At 44.3% G+C, this 22793-nt stretch overlaps 2 protein-coding genes across 2 annotated transcripts in view; both read right to left on the bottom strand.

Annotated features, from left to right (window-relative positions):
- Positions 1 to 10965: 10965 nt before the first annotated feature.
- LOC132234525 (zinc finger protein 14-like) lies at positions 10966 to 13077 on the bottom strand. Its single transcript, XM_059695476.1, has one exon. It carries the CDS (start codon positions 13075 to 13077, stop codon positions 10966 to 10968), a length of 2112 nt encoding a protein of 703 aa, XP_059551459.1.
- A 344-nt stretch (positions 13078 to 13421) lies between these two features.
- The window catches only part of LOC132235011 (putative KRAB domain-containing protein ZNF788), a 52722-nt gene continuing 43350 nt past the window's right edge, over positions 13422 to 22793 (bottom strand). Inside the window, exons 2-4 of the mRNA XM_059696705.1 lie at positions 14658 to 14784; positions 13945 to 14017; positions 13422 to 13503 (exon numbers count right to left, since the gene is read on the bottom strand). Coding sequence (XP_059552688.1) covers positions 13422 to 13503; positions 13945 to 14017; positions 14658 to 14784 — 282 coding nt within the window. The remainder of the gene's footprint in view (positions 13504 to 13944; positions 14018 to 14657; positions 14785 to 22793) is intronic.

Here is a 22793-nt window from a genome sequence, read left to right as displayed (position 1 = left end):
ACCTGTTTGAGTGATGATTTCCATCGATTCAATGGATGGATAAATTTTCCCATCAAATTTCTTCAGTCCGCAGGCTGACGCTCTATCCACTGAGCCAAACCGGTCTGGCAGCCATCAAATTTCTTAATAGTATTACTCCTTTGGGAATTCTGTGTCATAAATTAAAATTGAAAATAGGTACAATCATCATGCTACTGAGAAATCTTAATAGTAAATGGGTCTTTGTAATGGTACTAGATTATTATCAAAAGATTGCGACCTAAAAATTGAAGCTGAAGTTAACAGGATCTGCAGGAGAGGTTGTTCAGATTCCAAGAATTGATTTGTCCCTATCTGACACTGGCCTCCCATTTAAATTAATTCAAAGACAGTTTCCTGTGATGCCAGCATTTGCAATGACTATTAGTAAAGCACAAGGACAAACTCTAGACAGAGTAGAAATATTCCTACCTGAAGCTGTTTTCAGACCTGATCATTTATATGTTGCTTTCTCTTGAGTTCAAAGAGCTCAAGAGACATTAAAGTGTGACATTAAAGTTGTAAATACTTCATCACAACGAAATTGCTCAAGCACTCTGACAGTGTTTTTACTCTTAATGTGGTATACAGGGAGATAGTAGAATAAGTTGAATCAATTTATCAGTCATTGTTTTTATCAATGTTGTTTTTATATCATGTTTTTTTTCTGTCTTTATATCATGTTTTTGTTGTTTTCATATGTTTTTGTTGTTTTGATATCATGTCTTTGTTGTTATATCATGGTGTTATTGTTTATTTATTAATCAATTTATATATTATTTTCACATACATTTTACTAATATTATATAGAAAGGGTAAATAATGATGTTAAAATATTTCTTCTAATTAAGTTCCTTGCAATATGCATGAATCCATGCACTGGGCTACTAGCACATTATAATTCACTAGAGGCCCAGTGTACAAAATTCATGCACTGGAGGGTGTCCCTCAGCCCAGCCTGTTCCCTCTCCAATCTGGTACCACTTGAGGGTTGTCTGAATGCCAGCAGTCAGACATCCCTCTCACAATCCAGGAGTGCTGGCTCCTAACTGCTAACCTGCCTGTCTGCCTGATTGCCCCTAAGCGCTTCTGCCTGCCAGTCAGATCACTCCCTAACTACTCCCCTGATGGCTTGATTAACACCTAACTGCTTCCCTGCCAGCCTGATGGCCCCCAATTGCCCCCCCCAGTTCCCTTGGTTGCCCACAACTGCCCTCCCCTGCAAGCAAGCTTGGTCCCCCCCCCCAACTGCCCTCCTCTGCCATCCAATTTGGTTCTGATTGGTCAGTTTCTATGCCAGTCACTGTGAAAAGCTCCAACTCCTAGGCAGCCATTGGCTCCTCACAGTTCACCCAGATTTGGTTCTGATTGGTCAGTTTCTATGCCAGTCAGCATCTCTGAGAGTATCAACGGGGCCTAATCAGAAAGGCGGGGCTGATCAGCAGCCACGGTGGAGGCCTGGAGAGAAATGGACGTGTGGCTGCTGGCCAGGCCCAGAGAGAATGAGAGGCAAGTGCTGATCAACAGCTGCCACAGAGGCTATGGATCAGACCCTGCCTCTCTCTTCAGGCCTCTCTCCGGGCCTGATTCCCAGACCCCTCAGCAGTCAATACTGGGTCACCGGGACTGCAGGACTGACTTCCAGATGGTCAAGCCTCCAGTCATTGTGGATGTGATGGATCCAGGAATTTTTGTTTTTTTTTTTAAATATATTTTATTGCTGAAACCAATTTGGCTCAGTGGATAGAGCGTCGGCCTGTGGACTGAAGGGTCCCAGGTTCGATTCCGGTCAAGGGCATGTACCTGGGTTGCGGGCACATCCCCACTGGGAGATGTGCAGGAGGCAGCTGATCGATGTTTCTCTCTCATCGATGTTTCTAACTATCTCTCTCTGTGAAAGATCAATAAAATATATTAAAATATATATATATATATATATATTTATATATAATTATTGATTTTTCACAGAGAGGAATGGAGAGAGATAGAGACTTAGAAACATCGATGAGAGAGGAACATCGATCAGCTGCCTCCTGCATACCTCCCACTGGGGATGTGCCCACAACCAAGGTACATGCCCTTGGCCGGAATTGAACCTGAGACCTTTCAGTCTGCAGGCCGATGCTCTATCCACTGAGCCAAAACAGTCAGGGCTAAACCCAGGGTTTTTATTTATTAGGATTACACAGAAACCACTTTTAAAAGAATTTTTTAAATTGGTTTCAGAGATGATGAGAGAGGGAGACAGAGAAAATTTCAATGATTCTCTGGTGAGATAGAATCAATAATCAGATGCCTCCTGCATGTGCACCACTGGGAATCAAGACTACAACACGGGCATGCACCCTTGACCAGAATCTAACCCAGGATCCTTCAGTCCAAAGGCCGATCCTCTACCCATTTAGCCAAACTGGATAGGGACAGAGACCACTTTCTACTATAGATTCAAAAGCCTTAACAACATACGAACAAACTGAACTGAGCAATATATAACACAACCTATACACCATGACCAAGTGAGATTTAACCCAGGAAAGAAGGGTTGGTTTTGCATCTGACAATGAATTAATGTAACATACCGTTAATAGAATAAACCTCAAAGATTACAGGATCATCTCAATTGAGATAAAGCATGGGCCCTTCCTTACTTTGTTTCCCCACTGGAAGCTCAGGGAGGACAAAAAAGGGTCGAAAGTTCTCACTCAGCTGCTAAGTCTTGTGCTGCAGGTTCATGGGCAAGGTGTCCACCACCTCCCTGAGGTCACCCCTGTGCACTGGTCTCCCTGGGTCACCCCCCTGAGCCTGTCCTCACCCAGCCTTTCATCTCTGCCACTCACTGAATGTGCCTTGATGAGGATGGGTGGTAGCCTGTGGACCCTGGACCACAGAAAGGTGGCCTTGTGGACCCAGGAAAACACGGGAAGCTGTTGCAAGACCATGGAGGAGTTTGGGCTCATTTCTCACTCTTCCTGCCAGAACAGGGGCGGGGCTCCAGCAAAGAGACCAGGAGCCACCTCCTGTGCCTGCTCACTTCAGGGAAAGCAAAATACTTGGCATTCTCAGCCCCTTATTAGGTATGGTGCTGCACTGCATTCTGGGAGCCAAGTGAGGTGAGGGGGGATCCCACAGGGGTGCTGAGTTCCTGTCTGGGATGTTATTTCCCACAGTCCATGGGGCTGACATTCTGCAGGGGGAGTCCTGTTCCAGAAGAGTAGGCACCAGACTTGGTGGGTGGGCTCCGCACTCACGCTGGAGGCAGCACTGAGGACAGGGGGCCGGGTGTGGTCAGCCTTTTCGCTTCTCAAACCACAGGGTTGATGGCCTGCAGAATCAGGGAAGGCGCTCTAGGGACGGCCTGGCTCCTGAGGGACTCCTAGAGCTAGGACAGGCAGGGCATCTCCTTTTCACATTGTTGGGGGGTTTGAGATTCCTGTGCAACGTGCTTCTTGGCACAGGAGTGATGGTCACGCAACAGTGGGGATCTCTGTGTGAGGGGCCTACCCTCATGACATGGGCTCTGGGTTCTATCACTGTTTCACCACAGTCACCTGAGGTGGCAACAGAAAATTTCCAGAGTTGGACTGATGTTGCCTTTAAACACATTTTCCAGAGAGCAGGCAGAGTCGGCTTGAGATGGGAAACTTAAAAGCTGGAAACAGGCTCAAGACCTGCTGATGACCAAGGATTAGATTAGGACATTCCCAGGCTGACCTCACCTGTGCTGACCAGTTGGTCTCCCCATTTCAGATCATCGCATTTCCTGAATAGGACTCCAGAACCCTGGCGTCACCTCAAAGGTGGGGGCCAGGAGCCTATCACTGTCTCAGCAGTTGTGTGAATGAGGGCGGAGGTTGCCCGAGAGGGTGATCCCTGAAATTCAATCCTGTTATGTTCTACCCCAGACCTCTGTTCTTTATAAGAACCCCAAGGTGGGGGAAGGAAGTGTTGCACATGTAGCGCTCCAAGTTCAGGACAGTTTAACATCCTCCCAGCAAGAGGATATACTTTTGCCATTGTATTTATTTATTTATAGATATAGTAGAGGCCCAGTGCACAAAATTTGTGTGTGTGGGGGGGGGTCCCCTCAGCCCAGCCTGCACCCTCTCCAATCCGGGACCCTTCAGGGGATGTCCTGGGGATCGGGCCGAAACCGACACTCAGACATCACTCTCACAATCCTGGACCGCTGGCTCCTAATCATTCACCTGCCTGCCTGCCAGGTCACACCTAACTGCCCTTCCCCCCGCCACCCTGATAACCCCTCACTGATTCTGTGTGCCAGCCTAATCGCCCCCAACTGCCAGACTGGTCACCCCCAATTGCCTCCCTCTGCTGGCCTGGCTGCCCCCAAATGCTCCTCCTCTGTGGGCCTAGTCTCCCCTCACTGCCCCCCGCCCCCCGCCAGCCTGGTCACCCCTCAACCCGCACAAGCCTGGCCACTCCATGAAGCCTGCTGTTCAGTCGTTTTATAATCCCTCACTAACCCCTTGCAGGCCTGGTCGAAGAGAGCCATCTTGTGAGAGTGTGAGGGTTAATTTGCATATTACCTCTTTATTATAAAGGACTTTTATTCATTTCAGAGAAGATGGAAGAGGGATAGAAAGAAACATCTGTGATCAGAAAATCATTTATCGACTGCCTGATGCATGCTGCCTCCTGAGGATGGAGCCTACAACTTGGGCATGTGCCCTTGACTAGAATTGGACCCGGGTCACCTCAGTTGCAGGACGATGTTCTTGCCACTGAGGCAAAACAGCTAGGACCACTTTTGTTATTTTTCATTGTTTTTAATATTGCACATACTGTTTCTAGAGCAATTATGAGTTTTTACGAATGCAGTTACACCACCAAGACAATGGAAAACATTCTATCAATTCAGAAGAACACATTTGTGGTGGCTATTTATATGGATTTGTTAGAGGTTCCTCTAAACCTTTATCTTTTTTCTTTTCTTATTTAAATATGTTTTTTTATTGATTTCAGAGAGGAAGTGAAAAGGAGAAATCGAAACTTCAATGACTAGAGACAATCATGGATTGGCTGACTCCTGCACGCCCCCTACTGAGGATCAAGTCTGCAGGCCAGGCTTGTGTCCTGACTGGGAATCAAACCATGACCTACTGGTTCATAGGTCAACACTCAAACCACACAGCCACACCACCCAGGCCCAACCTTTACCTTTTCCAGAATGAGATGTAGTGGATCACCATGTTGTCTTCACCCTGGCCAGGTAGCTCAGTTGTTTACAGCATCATCCAACATGACAAGGTAGCAGGATAAATCCCAGGTCACACAAAAATCAACCAAATGAATGTAGAAATTAGAACAACAGAGTACTGTTTCTCCATTTATCAATTATTTTTTTAAAAATGTAAAAGAAGGCTCTAGCTGGTTTGGCTCACTGTATAGCGAGTAGGCCTGTGCATTGAAGGGTCCCAGGTTCGATTCCATTTAAGGGCACATGCCTGGGTAGCAGGCTTGATTCCCAGTAGGGGGCATGCAGGAGGATTCTCTCTCATCATTGATGTTTCTATCTCTCACCCTTTCCCTTCCTCTCTGAAATCAATAAAAGTATATTTAAAAATAAAAAGTAAAAGAAAGTCATACTCTATCACTAAGAACAGTTTCTTTGGAAGTGAGACTGTGACTTTGTTTTCCTGCTCGGTTTGTATACTTTGACAATATCCCTAAATTTATGAACTTCAATTGATTCATAAAGGAGATAACTATTCAAGGAGTAAATGATTAGAAATTATAGATTTATCACTTTTTGGAAATGCATCCAATACCCTCTAGGAAATATTTCAGTATTTAGATAACAAGAAAGGAAAAAGCTGTTCCAGACACTTGGTTAAAGGCCTTGCACTCCCTGCCAGGCCTAGATATATGTTGTGGAAAAGAAAAGGTCACACATGTCCATCATCACACAGAGCTACTCCATGACCACGATGAATCAAGACAGAAGCAAAGGCATTCATGTCTGTATACCTGATGAAAGAGAACATGTTTCCAAGAATAAAAATAACAAAACTCCCCTTTCTTCACTAATATGATTTGTTTCCTACAATTCAGGGTTAGCATGACTTTATTTTTCCCTGCCTTCTAAATAAAAATTAATATCACCACCCAATGTAGAATTAAGTTCATTTCCTCACAGAATCCAATACAGAAAAATGTCTGGCTTCCCTCAATAGCAAATAAATGATCTATCACAAGGCAAAATACAAGAAACTCTTTTCAGTGTGCTGTTACTGTCACAGCCCACAGCCATTTATGGTTTGTGATAATTGTTATTATTCGTATTCATTCTATTCCATGTCTCTTTTACCATACATGTGATCTTGTTGGTATTTGGCTGGAAGGGACAGAAAAAAACATGATTGAAGTTTTTAATATTTTGATCAAATAAGAAAACAGTCTGTGCCAAATAAGTATAAAAGAGTTTTAATTTCCCTGAGAAAACATGTTTGAATTTATACACACATGATAATTGTCACTCAGATTATATGATTAAATGAAAAAGATAACATGTTTATCTGAAAATACATAATTACAATGGGATAAAGATATCCTCAGTAAACAATAAAACAAAACAGCTATTAGCAAAAGAGTGATTGGGAAACAGTTCATATTTCTTTAAAAAGTACAGAAGCATTGATTAGAGAGAAAAAATGCACATAATTTTAATCACATACAACCCAAGATAACTGAAAACATTGAGATTAGGCTCAGCTCTGAGTGACAGCACACATCAGAGTCTGCCTGCAATGAGGAAAGTGCTGATTCTCACATGGAAGAACTGGCTCAGAGCACTCACTGCACAGGGTGTTACAAGAGCAAACTGTCATGTGGCTCCTTAACACTGCACAATTGCAGCTGTCACGGTGGGACCTGAATCCCATTAGTAGTAGTATCAATAGGACGAGATGATTACTAGTCAAATTAGACCTCAAGCAAATGCAATCTAGAGAACAGTGCGTACCCTTCAGAAAACAGCCACAACCATTACAGCCTACGCTTATTAGCTGGTGGACACCTATGGGCTTGCTGGAAAAGCCAACCTATGCTGGATTTTTAATGTTGAATTCTAAACAACTGTAAAGCTTACACCTGACATCAAAGGAAGTAAAGCAGTGGCTGGCAGTTTTGAGGATATTCCTGACTGGTAGGGTAAAGAGAGAGAAAAACAAACTAAAATATTCTCTTCCTAATGTGAACCCCATGGCACAATTCCCAGCCAAAAGCAACACAAAAGCCAACCATGAAAATAATTTACATGAGACTCTACAGTGAACTGTAAGCACAAATATATGGCGAATACTTATTATATAAAATAACAGTGAATTTCAAGTGCAATTGAAAAATTAAAAAAGAATACATATGTGTGTAGGGCCTATTCATTCAAAACCTGTCAGGTCACATTACTGGGTAGCTGGGTCAATCCTTGGTCAGGCACATGGAAGATGTTTCTCTCTCACATCGTTGTTTCTCTCTACTACTCTCTCTCCCCCTTCCTCACTCCAAAAAAGCAATTTAAAAAAAAACTAACAAACAAAGAATGAACATTGACAATGAATATGTCAAAGTTTATAGAATTTTTTTAATGCTGTGAGTTTTGGAAAGTATATGAGTTTATTTGTAACAGGCTTATTTATATGCAGCAGTCAGTTACACTAATAGGATTTCTTTTAAGTACAATTTTCAAGGTACTTTGAAATTATTTGTTAAAATTTTAAAGTTTGTTTTCATTGTGAAATATACAGTGTACATTCTCACATGGTAGCGTAAGGATACTAGTGGCCTGGTGAATGAAATTTGTTTACATTAAAGGGAAATTAGAGGAAAAAATTTTTTTTGAGGTATAGACACATAGCATTATATTTGTTTCAGGTGTCCAACAGTGATTCAGTATTTGTATACACTGTGAAATGATCATCACAATAAGTCCAGTTATCATCCATCACCATAGTTATAACATGTTTATTCCTGTGATGAGAACTTGCAAGATTTACTCTCTTAGCAACTTTTAAATACACAATACAATATTATTAACTAAAGTCCCCATGACTTCTTTATTAGTGTAAGTTTGTATGTTTTGCTAAGACTGATGTCAAGGAGTTGACTGCCAATGTTTTCTTCTAGGAGTTTTTTTGTTTGTTTGTTGTTCTGTCTTCTAGAAGTTTTATGGTGTTTTTTAAAATAATTTTATTAATTTTTAGAGAGAAAGGGAGAGGGAGAGATAGAAACATCGATGATGAGAATTATTCAGGGGCTGCCTCCTGCATGCCCCCTATGGGCATTAAGCCCACAACCTGGGCATGTGCCATTGACTGGAATCGAACCCAGGACCCTTCAGTTCACAGGCTGATGCTCTATCCATTGAGCCAAACCAGCTATGGCTAGAGGAAATATTTTAATACTATAGGCCCGGTGCATGAAATTTGTGCATGGGGGGCGAGGGGTTTGTCCCTCAACCCAGCCTGCACCCTCTCCAATCTGGGACCCCTCGAGGGCAGTTGGACATCGCTCTAACAATCCAGGACTGCTGACTCCCAACCGCTCGCCTGCCTGCCTGCTGGACTGCCCCTAACCGCTTCTGCTTGCCAGCCTGATCACCCCATAACCAGTCCCCTGCCAGCCTGATCGATGCCTAACTGCTCCTCTGCAGGCCTGATTGCCCCTAATTGTCCTCCCCTGCTGGCCCAGTCACCCATAACTGCCCTCCCCTGCAGGCATGGTCCCTCCCAACTGCCCTCTCCTGCTGGCATGATCGCCCACAACTGCCCTCCCCTGCAGGCCACCTTGTGTCCACATGGGGCGGCTATCTTTGACCACACGGGGCGGCTATATTGTGTGTTAGAGTGATGGGCAATTTGCATATTACTCTTTTAATACATAGGATTGCTATTTGCCCTTTCTCTATAATAGAAGTGTCAGAGATGAAAGAAAATTATAAAATGTATATGAAAATCTCCTTCCTGTCAGAGTCTGGGGCAGGCTGTGGACCCAGATTCAAGTCCCTGCCCACTTGCGTACACCTAGAAATTGCAAGAGACCCAGACCCGGCCGGCTGCACTCCCGTCAAGCCCCACAGGGGAGGGAGTGCAAACTCAGGTCCCCTGGCCCGGCCTCAGGTTTCTCGGCCCTGGCGTGAGGGTGTGACAGCCACTTGCATATTAGCTCTTTGTTATATAGGATGAGGCAACATGAAGGTTTTCCTACATTTTTACATTCAATAAATTCCACCACTTTGAGTTTTTTTCATGACCTTTTCAAGGAAAACGGACAGCTGAAGGCTTACCCACCTCTATCTGTATACACTGTTTCTCCAGGTGCATTCTCACATGTCCAAGAAAGGCTCTGCCACGTTCCCTATGTTCATACACTTATTCTTGGGTGGGAGTCCCCTCATGATTTTGTAAAGAACTTGGATACCAACGGCTCTTCTACAATCTTTACATGACAGGGCTTCTCTTCAGTGAGTTCCTTCATCCTTTACAATAAACTGGAAGAAATGAATGCTTTCTAACCCTCTTACATTTCTAGGGTCCATCCCCAATATGAATGGACTATATAATGGCACAGCTGAGAGATAAATGAAGGTTGTTTGCTATTCTTTACATTAAGAGTGTTTATCAACACATTTTGTTTTTACATGTCTGTAAAAGCCAGTCAAAACCTGAAAGGTTTAGCATTTTCCTTTCATTGATATGGTTCTCTCCACTACAGTGGGGCTTTGACTTATGAGTGTCCCGACTAACGAGTTTTTCGAGATACAAACCGTCTCTCGGACGATTTTTTGCTTTGAGTTGCAAGCTGAAATTCGGGTTATGAGCCAGCTTCAGATACCCCACCGCTAGTTGGTGCAGCGAACATCACAGTGAACGCCCAGCATCACGTGTCTCACTCGTTCACAATTGATTTGACATACGAGTAATTTGAGTTACGAGCTCCGTCACGGAACGAATTAAACTCGTAAGTCAAGGCGCCACTGTATGTGAATTTTTGTAAATTTGAAAGGATCTGGGATGACTATGGGCTTTCCCACATTGCTTGCATTCATAGGGTTTCTTCCCAGTATACATTTCATGATATCTAAGAGAAAAGAAGTGACAAAAAGGTTTAACTCATTCCTTATTCATGAGGCTGCTTTCCATCATGACTTCTTTTGTCTTCCAAGATGTGTGACACAACAGAAAGTTTTCCCACATTGCTTACATTCCTGAGGTTTTCCCCCAGTATGTGTTCTTCCATGCTTTCGAAGAGATTTGGACAAACTGAAATCTTCACCACATTCCTTACATTCATAGAGCTTTTCTCCACTGTCTGTGCTTTCATGGCTGGGCATGAGCAGGAGCCAACCGATTGATGTTTTTCTCTCACATCAATATTGCTCTTTATTTTTCTCTCTGACTTCCACTGTATAGATGGAAAAATATCCTAAGATATCCTAAGCTGAGTGTGTATATATATATATATATATTAGTGCTAACCAGTTTGGCTCAGTGGATAGAGCATCAGCCTGCGAACTCAAGGTTCCTAGGTTCGATTCCAGTCAAGGGCATGTACCTTGGTTGCGGGCACATCCCCAGTAGGGGGTGTGCTGGAGGCAGCTGATTGATGTTTCTCTCTCATCGATGTTTCTAACTCTCTATCCCTCTCCCTTCCTTTCTGTAAAAGTCAATAAAATATATTTTTAAAAAAGAACTAGCATAGTCAAAGGGTTTTCAACAATCTTTACAGGATAGGGCTTATTTTCAGTGGGCGTTCTTACATTCATTATGATTTCTCTCCACTATGAGTATTTAGGTGAATTTCAAGGAAACTGTAATGAATGCAGGATTTCCCACATTTCTTACATTCATAGGGTTTTTCCTCATTATGAATTCTTTCATGACATTGGAGGGTGGTTGTATAAGAGAAAGCTTTACCACAATGATTACATTCCTAAGGTTTTTCACCAGTATGAATACTTTCATGAAGTCGGAGGTGATATAAATCATGGAATGTGTTACCACATTCCTTATATACATGAGGGTTCTTTCCGTCATGACTTCTTTTATGTTTTCCAAGAGAGCTGACAGAACTGAAGGCTTTCCCACATTGCTTACATTCATAGGGTATTCCCTTATTATGAGTTCTTTCATGGCATTGGAGGGAAGTTGGATAAGAGAAAGCTTTACCACAATGGTTACATTCATAGGGTTTTTCCCCAGTATGCATTCTTTCATGAATTCTAAGCAAAGAGGGATAAAGGAACGTTTTACCACATTCCTTACATTCATGAGGCTTCTTTCCGTCATGATTTCTTTTATGTGTTGCAAGAGAACTGGAAGTACTGAAAGCTTTCCCACATTGCTTACATTCATATGATTTCTCCCCTGTATGCATTCTTTCATGATTTCTAAGATATTTGGAACATCTGAAAGCTTTCCCACATTGCTTACATGCATAGGGTTTTTCCTGATTATGAGTCCTTTCATGAATTCGGAGGGAAGATGGATAAGAGAAAGCTTTACCACAATGTTTACATTCATAACGTTTTTCCCCAGTATGAATACTTTCATGAAATCGGAGGAAATATCGATCATAGAATGTTTTACCACATTCCTTACATTCATGAGGCTTCTTTCCATCATGACTTCTTTTATGTTTTCCAAGAGAGCTTGGAGAAATGAAGGCTTTCCCACATTCCTTACATTGATACGGTTTTTCCCCGCTATGCATTCTTTCGTGATATTGAAGGGAAGTTGAATAAGAGAAAACTTTACCACAAACCTTACATTTATAGGGTTTTTCCCCAGTATGAGTTCTTTCATGATCTTGTAGAGAAGATTGATAATAGAAACCTTTTCCACAATGCTTACATTCATAGTGTTTGACCCGAGTATGAGTTCTTTCATGATTTCTAAGGGAAAAGGGATGATGGAATGTTTTACCACATTCCTTACATTCATGAGGCTTCTTTCCATCATGAATTCTTTTATGATATCCAAGAGAGCTGTACAAACTAAAGATTTTCCCACATTGCTTACATTTATACGGTTTCTTCTCAGTATGTATTCTTTCATGGTTTCGAAGAGAAGTGGAAAATATGAAAGCTTTCCCACATTGCTTACATTCATAGGGCTTTTCTCCACATTGTGTCCGATGATGCTCTCGATAAGACTTTGGACAACTGAAGGCTTTTCCACATTGCTTACAACCATAGGGTTTTTCCCCCGTATGAGTTCTTTTATGATTTTGGAGGGAAGTTGAATAAGAGAAAACTTTACCACAAAGCTTACATTCATATGGTTTTTCCCCAGTGTGCATTCTTTGATGAATTATAAGGGCATAGCGACGACGGAATGTTTTACCACATTCCTTACATTCATGAGGCTTCTTTCCAGCATAACTTCTTTTATATTTTTCAAGAGAGCTGAGCCAACGGAAGACGTTTCCACATTCATAAGGTTTCTCACTGGTGTGTGTTCTTTCCTGATTTCTAAGAGAAGTGGAACTTAAAGCTTTTCCAGATTTCTGACATTGATAGTCCTTTTCTGCAGTGTGTGTTCTTTCATTATCTCCGGAGTACTTGGGAGAACTGAGAGCTTTGCCACATTGCTTACTTTGATGTGGTTTCTCTCCGGTATGAGTGTTTTTGTGAAGTTTAAAGGAAATGAGATGACTAAAGCCTTTCCCACATTGCACACACTCATACAGATTCCCAGCAATATGTGTTCTTTCATAATTTCTAAGGGAAGTTGAATACTGGAAAGCTTTCCCACTGAGGCTGACTTCATGGCTTCTAATATGTTGATGATGCTTAAAAGCTTTCTCAGTTTCCTTACATTTATAAGGGTTTTCTTCATATTCCTGACACAGGTACAGTTTGGGTCCAATGTGAGAGCTCAAGTGGTTATTCAACGATAAATAATGCATGAATATTTGCCTACACCTGGATTTAGGTAGTTTCATTTCAGGAGGAGTTTCCTTCTTTTCATTATGATTTGGAATCCGGCTGAAGTTTTCACTGCATTGACTACCATCCTTCCTTGTACAGAGTCTCACTACCATATGCCTGCTGTAAAAATCAGAAGCATATTATTAATACTATGTTAACAATTGAATATTTATTATTAGCATGACAATGACATTTTTAACCATTTTCATTGAAAGAGTGGGGTTTCTGAACATTCCAATTTTTGAAAGTGGATATCCTAAAACCTCTGAAATAGGCTGGATCACAGATATTATGAAAACACTTATATTGATTAATGTTACTGATGTATATTTTTTCCAAGTGCAATTATTGTTATACATTAAACATTGAGGCCATATTTCAGAAAAAACATTTGGATGAGATAATTCTAAGAACCAATGTATTTAAAACTAGGCTGTTACCATTGGATTACCTGTTTTTAAGATTTTTTGTGTACAAGGCCCATTTGGCTCAGTGGTTCAGGATAGAGCCATGCACCAGGGGCTTGATGATCCATTTCCCTAAAAGGGAACATGGCCAGACTGCAGACTTATTAAACCCAGTACGGGGCATGCAGGAGGCAGTCAATTGATTTTTGTATCTCTCCCTCTCATCTCCATACTCTAAAATCAATAAAAACATACTTTTGCACCACCAGAGAGGCTCACTGACCTCTGAACCACATGGTCATAGTTCAATTTCTGGTCAGGGCTTGTGCCTTGGTTCTTGATTCTGAATGCACGGCATTCAGGGGGCAGCTATCAATAATTCTCTCTCATCATTGATGCTTCTTTGTCTTTCTCCCTCTTCCTACCTCTCTGAAGTAAATTTAAAAAAATTAAACACAAATAAATAAAATAAATATATTACACACATACACACACACACACACACACAAACACACAACACACACACAACACACACAGATGCTCTTAATGCTATTTCAGGTCAATGAAACTCACCTAAAATTCACCCCATGATTTTCATATTGATCTTCACTCTCATAGTCATCACACTGTTCTTCGAAAAGACACGCTAGAAAAACCATTATAAACTATTAAAGAATATAAAAACTGGTTAGATTTTAAGTACACAATGAGCTGTGATCATTCCTAGTTTAAGTACCAATGTATTCCCTTTCCATATTTCAGTTCTTGAAACAGCATTGATGAGCAAGCAACAGTAGTTTTCTTTTCTTGTTTATAAAAAATATATTTTATTGACTTTTTACAGAGAGGAAGAGATAGGGATAGAGAGTTAGAAACATTGATGAGCTGGTTCCTGCACACCTCCTACTGGGGATGTGCCCACAACCCAGGTACATGCCCTTGACCGGAATTGAACCTGGAACCTTTCTGCCCACAGGCCAATGCTCTATAAACTGAGCCAAACCAGTTAGGGCTAGTTTTCTAATTGAATAAATAAGTACCAAGTTGTTGCAGGCCAGAGTCGCTCTGTGGTTGACCGTCAACCTATGAACCGGTATGAACTGGGAGGTCACAGGTCAATTCCCAGTAGGACCGGTTTGCAGGGTAGATGCCCAGTGTGAGGCACGCACAAGGTACCCAATCAGTGATTCTGTCCCATCATTGATTTTGCTCTCATTCTCTCCCTCTACTTTCTCTTTAAAATCAATAAAAATATATTTAAAAAAAAAAGAATTTATGATACCTACCTACTGATGCCAGGTTCCAGAAGGTTTCCAGCATCACATCTGTGTAGAGTTTCTTCCAGGTCGGATACAGAAAAGCCCACTCATCCATGGTGAACTCCACATTAACATCCTCAAAGGCCACTGAGTCCTAAAATATCCCACATATGCATATAGGAGAATGGATGAGACAGACAACACTGGGGACCTACACATAATTCATAGCAAGTTCACATAGAACACGTGGTCACCAACATTTAGTGTATCACTTGATTGTAAGACTATTATTAATTTGCCACATTCACATCCTCAAGAACACATGGAATTTATTGATATGATTTTACTGTGATCACTTCAAGTCTTCATTGCTCTCTAATGTCAGGGTAAAGAACAGCTTGAACAACTTTTATATTAATACATTAAAATACATCTATTTTAAGCCCATCAATTCCTTGTGAGAAAACTCATCTCCATTATAACCACCAATTGATGCAGCAGTCCATGAAACATACTGTCATGTCTGCATAAAGTTTTAGTGACTGTGAATACAATAAAGGCTTGGTAGCTTGCTCTTCTATTCTCATCACCAAACAGGAGAGGCCAGGCAGTGTGTGGAAATTCAAATTAGAACACAATGTACTTGGCCATATTGTCCTGAAGTACTTCAGATTATTAGAAGTCGTCAGATACACCTGAATGAATGAGAATATTCTCATGGAGGAGTATAGATGATCATTTGGGTTTTTTTGTTGTTGTTTTTTTAAAAATATATTTTATTGATTTTTTACAGAGAGGAAGGGAGAGAGATAGAGAGCCGAAACATCGATGAGAGAGAAACATCGATCAGCTGCCTCCTGCACACCCCCCACTGGGGATATGCCCGCAACCCAGGCACATGCCCTTGACCGGAATCGAACCCGGGACCCCTCAGTCCGCAGGCCAACGCTCTATCCACTGAGCCAAACTGGTTTCGGCGATCATTTGTTTTTATAATATTTGTTAGTAACTCAGTTTGACCTTCTTTTGCCTCTCTCATTTCATGGAGATAGGATGTTAAAGTTAGAGCTCAGGTATAAGTAAGACAGGGCAACTTAGCTTACTACAAAAGTCCTCTACTCATGAACCTGAGGGTTACTTCATACTGGTTTTTAGGACACATAAACATGTATATTGAAATCATAAGATCACACTCAAAAGAAGTCTTTCTGGCAGAATTGTGACACTATACCTGGGGCCTAGACCGTGAGGAACAATTTAAGACTTGGCAAGTCCAAGGGCCTTTATTGAAATCTGCAATGTTTTCATGTTGAAATTAGTTTCACCGGAAAGTAATCTACACTAATAAAAGAGAAAAATGGTAATTGGCGTACGACGATACCCTTTTCATTGGCTAATCAGGGCTATATGCAAATTAACTGCCAGCTATGATTGGCAGTTAACTGCCAACTAAGATTGGCAGTTAACTGCCAACTAAGATTGGCAGTTAACTGCCAACAAGATGGCGGTTAATTTGCATATGTAGGCACAATGCAGGGAGGCGAAAGGGAAAGCAGGAAGAAGCCCCCTGCCACTGACAGTGATCGGAAACCCAGGGGGGAGCTAAGAGCTGGGGGGCAGGGCAAAGGCGGCCTTGGGGCCGCCTTTGCCCTGCCCCCCAGCCATGATTGGAGAATCAGGTGCCTTTGCCACCCTGGCCAGTGATAGCAGGAAGTAGTGGTGGAGCCAGTGATGGGAGCTGGGCACGGTCGAAGCTGGCAGTCCCAGGAGCTAGGGGTCCCTTGCCTGGGCCTAAAGCGAAGCCCACGATCGTGGGGCCGCTGCAGCTGCGGGTCCCCGCTGCCCGGGCCGGACGCCTAGGCCAGAGGCGTTAGGCCTGGGCAGGGGCAAGCCTGCAACCGCGGGGAGCTGGGGGTCCCCTGCCCAGGCCTGACACCTCTGCCGGAGGCCTCAGGCCTGGTCAAGGGGCCGATCCGGTGATTGGTGATCGGAGGGTGATGAGGGTCAACTCCTCTGGCTGAGGCATCAGGCCTGGGCGGGGGGCTGAGCCGGGGATTGGGGGAATATGATGGTCCCCTTGCCCAGGCCTGAAGCCTGGGTCAGAGGCCTCAGGCCTGGGCGGGGGCCAGAGCCAGTGATCGGGGGGAGATGGGGGTCCCCTGTCCAAGCCTGACACCTCTGGTGGAGCTGTCAGGCCTGGGCAAGGGGTCGATCAGGTGACCAGAGGGTGATGGGGGTCTACGCCTCTGGCTGAGGCATCAGGCCAGGGCAAGGGGCAGAGCCAGCAATCGGAGGGGTCTGGGGGTCCCCTGCCCAGGCCTGATGCCTGGGCCAGAGGCATTAGGCCTGGGCTGGGGGCAGAACCAGTGATGGGGGGAAATGAGGGTCCCCTGCCCAGGCCTGACACCTCTGTCAGAGGCGTCAGGCCTGGGCAAGGGGCCGATCCTGGGATTGGAGGGTGATGGGGGTCAACGCCTGAGGGCTCCCAGTATGTGAGAGGGGGTAGGCTGGGCTGAGGGACACTCCCCCCCCACACACACACCCAGTGCACGAATTTCGTGCACCGGGCCCCTAGTACAAAATAAGATTAGATGTAAACTATAATTAGAATATAAATTACATGGTGTTTATGGAGAGGAAAAATTAATATAATCAAAATGTCCATACTACTCAAAGCAATCTATAGCTTCAATGCAATTCCTATCAAGATACCCATGACAAATATCACATAACTAGAACAAATATTCAAAAATTTTACATAGACCACAAAACACCATGAATAGCAACAGCAATCTTGAGAAAGAAGAACAAATGTGGATGAATCACACTACCTAATATCCAAATGTACTACTACAAGGCCATAGTAATCAAAACAGCATGGTCCTGGCATAAAAAGCATATAAATCAGTGGAATGGAACAGAGAACCCAGATATAAACCCATGCATTTATGGTCACGGAATTCTTGACAGAGGAGGCAAGAACACACAATAAAGTAAAGGTTGTATCCTGTATTATAAAAGGCTAATATGGAAATTTTCCCTGAGAGTGTGACTGACCAGGAGTTCCATGGCTTGCTATGATGTGCGTTGACCACCAGGGGGCAGCACAAAACACGGCGAGTGTCAGTGACTCCGCACTAGTAGCAGGTGGCAGTGGAGGTGGTACTGGCCTCGATGGGCCCTGATGAGAGCGGGACTGCTACGGGATGGTGCAGTAGGTGAGTGGTCTGCACCTGTCCAAAGTGGATGTGAGTGGGTGCCCTGAAAACCCGCCAGTCGCCCCACCAATGGAGACGGGGGCTAATGGTGGGCGGCGGTGCCGACGAGTGGGTGGCACCAGGCCAATGCGCCTGGGAGCAGGGCCCCTGATGGCCCTGCTGGTTGCAGCACTGATGGCAACAATATATAACAGTGCTTAAACAGTTGTGAAAAGCAAATGATGGTTTTCAGTTATAAGAAAACAATTAAAGGGCCTTTTGGAGACTCTTATAACTTATAACCCTTGCTTCCCTGATGCTGGAACATTAGACCTTGAGCTCTAGGAACAAGTAGGTAGGAATTTAAAGAGAAATCAGGCCCAGGGAAAACAAGTGCCTTTGTCATCTTTAATTATGTGGATCCCCGTCTGTCTGCCCCCTGCCCTGGCCCGTGCCCCAGCCGGTACACCCCTTCTCAGTGCCACTCTGCGCCCCTTCGGTTGCCCGCCTCCTGGCCGTCCACTTCACCGAAGCCGTGGAGCTTGCCCGGGAGCCGCTCCTCAGGCAGCCCCGCAGCCGGGCCTTTTGCAGCTGCTAGATCTCCACCCTCACCTAGGACACCTTTCTTCCACATTCGTCCTTCATCCATTCCTCTCTCTTGCGGGGATTGCGCTTCGGGCCCGAAAGAAAAGGACCAAGGCCAAGAAGGACAAAGCCCACAGGAAGTGAGTCTTGAACCCCACATCCCATTCTCTGGATTTCCTCTCCCACCTCCTCTCTGTTTCGTGTCTTGAATGGGCACAGGGTTCGGGCACCCTACGGCCCAGGCACGTGGCCCCTGGGTGGCCTAGTAGAGACAGTCTCCGTGAAGCTGTGGATCTGTGGCCAGATGCCCTGTAGTGACGTTATGGCGTCCCGGCTAATGAGCATATTCCTCTATTGTATAGATAGATAGAGCTGGGACTGGGAGCCTTTTTTCTGCCAAGGGCCATCTGGATAATTATAACAACATTCATGGGCATACAATATCATCAACTTACAAATTAGCCTGCTCTATTTGGTCACACATTTATTTAAGTGGCAGAGCCAGAGCAAATGATTCCAGGACCACTTTCAAGAGGACCCAATACCATACTCTGCCTGCCAGTTGCCTAGAAATGCATGAAAGCTCCCACTCTGGTACAAACAAATGAGGCACAACAGGCTCAGCAATGCCACATGGGGAAGCACAGCCTGGCACCCAGAGCCACAGGTCAGCAAGGCTGAGAAACAGAAGTCAGACCCACAGGGCTGGTAATGTTGGCATGTGCTGTTCCTGGCAGCAAGTTCAAGTATTATGTTCACCTGCAGAGGTGTGGATGAGAGTGCTGCTGGTGTGTCAATCCCCTCACACCCACACCAGGAGAGCAGGACAAGCCTTAGGACTCACATAGAGGTCTCAAAGGAGGGCCGGGCTGGCCTCTCAAGCAGCTGAGACCTGGCTTCAGATCCAGAAATGGAACCTGGTGTGGTCATGTGGGGCTTCGAAGATGGGTCCGGGGCAAGAGTTCAGCACAGGCAGGGACTCTGTGGTTTGAGTCACCTGCCTGCTAATAGGAGACATGATCCAGGCTTTCTTATCAGCTTGTTCAAGTGCGAGGCAATAGGGACAAGAGCGGTTGGGGCTCAAGCTGTCAGCAGGCAACCATGAAAAAATGCATAGTTTGCCTGAACCGCATGGCTCAGTGTTGGGGCATCCACCTATGAACCAGGAGGTCACAGTTTCATCTCTGTTCTGGGCAGATGACCAGTTGCAGTTTCTATCCCCAGTGGGGAGTGGGGCGGCAGGATGCAGTCTATGCATTATTCTCTTTCATGATTGATATTTCTATTTCTCTCTCCCTTCCATTCTGAAATATATATATATATATATATATATATATATATATATATATATATACACACACACACATATATATGTATATATAAATATATTTTATTGATTTTTTACAGAGAGGAAGGAAGAGGGATAGAGAGTTAGAAACATCGATGAAAGAGAAACATTAATCAGCTGCCTCCTGCACACCCCCTACTTGGGATGTGCCTGCAACCAAGGTACATGCCCTTGACCACAGCATACCTGGGACCTTTCAGTCCGCAGGCTGACGCTCTATCCACTGAGCCAAACCAATTAGGGCAATAAAAATATATTTTATAAAATTAAAATGTGCCTGAAAACTTAAATACATTCATTTCACATTTGGAGTTTCTCTTGCATAAAAGGGAAAAGAAAAATCTGTTTGCTTTCACAAATTTCCTTGCTTTTTTCATCTTCTCTCACTCCCTCTCGCTCTCTTTTAATGCTCACCTGAGGATATTTTTCCACTGATTTTTAGAGAGAGTGGAAGAGAGAGGGAAACACAGAGATAAATATCTATGTAGGAGAAACACATCGATTGGTTGCCTCCTGCACACGGCCAGACCAGGGCCTGGGCCAGGGAGGAGTCTGCAACCAAGTATGTGCCCTTGTTCAGAATGAAACCCGGGACATGTCGATTCACAGGTCGACGCTCTATCCACTCAGGTAAACTAGCCAGGGCTATATCTCTCCCTCTCTATCTCTCTCTCTCATACACACACATACACACACACACGAATAAATGAATATATTTGAGAGAGGAAAAGAGAGGGAGATAGAGAGAAACATCTGTGATGAGAGAATCATTGATCGGCTGCCTCCTGCATGCCTCCTACTGGGGATCAAGCATGCAACTCTGGCATGTGCCCTGACCTGAATGGATCAGTGACCTCCTGCTCCCTAGGTTGACACTCACCCACTGAGCAACTCTGCTGGGAAGTATCAATATTTCTCTCTCTTTTTTTCTACCTGGTACATTCAATCAATGGACATTTTCATTCTCAGGGAAACGAGAGTGAAAGGGCTTCCCTAGGCAGTGGATAAAGGCTCTGAAGGAAAGAAACACATCCATTGGATTCAGCTCAGATGAGCAGCCTGCTTCCCACAGGACAGAGGAAAGCCACTTTCAGAAGGTTCCACATTCTTCACTTTCCCGGCTGAGACAGAACCCTGGAGTGTTACAGTCCCTGGGGAAGCAGAGGAGGGACACCTGGGCAGCCACCCCAGGAATGAAGTCTGGGAGCTCCAATACCTCCTGTTCCTGGGGAATAATGGAAATGTGCTGGGCAGTTAGACAGACATGAGCAGAGCAAGGAGAATGGGCCAGGGGCAGAGGGTCATGCCCAGCAACAGACAACTGTAGGCTGAGACCTCATCCCCAGGAGACCTTTCATCCCGTAGCATATCGCTGGCCATGCAGTTTAGAACCCGGACCTTTTTCTCCCTAGAAATAACCCCTAGGCCACACTTCTATTTTAGCTGCAGGCCCAGAAAAGCGATGCCAGGCCTGACCTCAGGACCAGCTGCATTGAATGATGACCTGTGCCCTGGCCACAACCAATCAATCGGTGGAGACCCAGACCGTGAAGGGACACATCTGGAAAGCTGCTGAATATTCTGAGATTTTCCCTGGGACCTCCCTTAAAATCTCCACCCTAAATCCCTTAGGACAGAGAACCCAGCTCGCTCTCCTTCCTGGGAGCATGTCCCAACCTCTCTTCACCCTCCCATTCCTCCAGGCATGTAACAGCTACCTTTCTCACTTCTAAGAGCCAAGGGCCCTTCCATTACCTCTGTAACTTGTTCCTTCTATGAATTTCCATTCCTTGAAGAATTTCTTCCTCTATCTCTGTTATATTCCAAATAAATGTTCTCTTACAGTTTGAGTCTTGGCTCTGAATTTATTCCCAGCCAGAATTCAAGCACCTATGTTGCTGAACCCAGATTCAGTCTACCCCACGGGTCTAATAGGAGGTGCTGCTCCCACCATGCCTCCGCCAACAGACGTGCTCCCTCTCTCAGGCTTCATCTCGGGGTGTTCAGCTGGATTCAGTGCAAGGTTCTGACCCAGCCGTGGGCAAACTACGGCCCGCGGGTCGGATCCGGCCCGTTCGGCTGTTCTATCCGGCCCGCGGAGCCGAAAGAGCAGAGAGTTCTCTTGCTCTCCCCTCCGCTCCTTCACCAGCAGCAGTGTTAACATGTATTAGTTCACACAAACACTCCATCCATGCTTTTGTTCCGGCCCTCCGGTCCAGTTTAAGAACCCATTGTGGCCCTCGAGTCAAAAAGTTTGCCCACCACTGTTCTGACCCAAATGCACTCCCAATGTCACAGTCCCTAACCCAGGACACACACTCCTGGCTTTCCCTGATTTTATCAATGTGCAACTACAGTCTGGATGCAAAACTTCAACCGATGCCTAGAATCAGGCCCAGGGGGACCACAACTAAAACCTCAGAAGGGTCATCACCCCCTCCCGCAGGTGCACTTGCTTCCCCAGCTCTCCAGGGCTGTAGCTTCTCTCACTGTATAGGCTCCTTCCATAGGGGGTGTGAGCAGGTAGGACACCTGCAGGGGGAGGCTCCCCAGGATGATCAGTGGGCCTTCAAGTATTTCCCTTGGCAGGCTCAAGGGCGTGGGCGGCTTCCTTAGCTTAAAGGGCCTGGCCTCAGACCTCTGCTTCCCCGACATTGCTCTGGGCCACCATTGATGTTTCAAGCGACACAAAGCCAGTGTTGGAATAATCAGTAAACTTGCTTAAACTCAGTGTTCATGTGTGAAGAAGGTATTAAAATGGTAAGGCACTTTGCTACCTCAATAAGAAATTCCACAAGTATCTATGATTGCATTTTAAAAAGATGCTTATTAATTATTGTTCCCATGGCAAGAATTTGTTTTATAAACTATTAATCATATTTCACCACCTCCAGTCTAAGCTCTAAAAATCCATTTGACTCACTCAAAATAATAGACCTTAAAATATTTCTACCCACACTGGGAGAAAACAGGCCAAACAATAATTTAATACATGCAATCTATATATATATGAAACCCTAATATGCAAATAGA

The sequence above is a fragment of the Myotis daubentonii genome, chromosome 5, assembly GCF_963259705.1.
Source record: "Myotis daubentonii chromosome 5, mMyoDau2.1, whole genome shotgun sequence".
Classification (NCBI taxonomy): Eukaryota; Metazoa; Chordata; class Mammalia; order Chiroptera; family Vespertilionidae; genus Myotis; species Myotis daubentonii.
This window is presented reverse-complemented; position numbering and strand designations above follow the sequence as displayed.

What these genes read in the sequence shown, in the direction of transcription:
- LOC132234525 (XM_059695476.1), bottom strand. Translation starts at nt 13,077, where the DNA reads ATGGTAGTGAGACTCTGTACAAGGAAGGATGGTAGTCAATGCAGTGAA.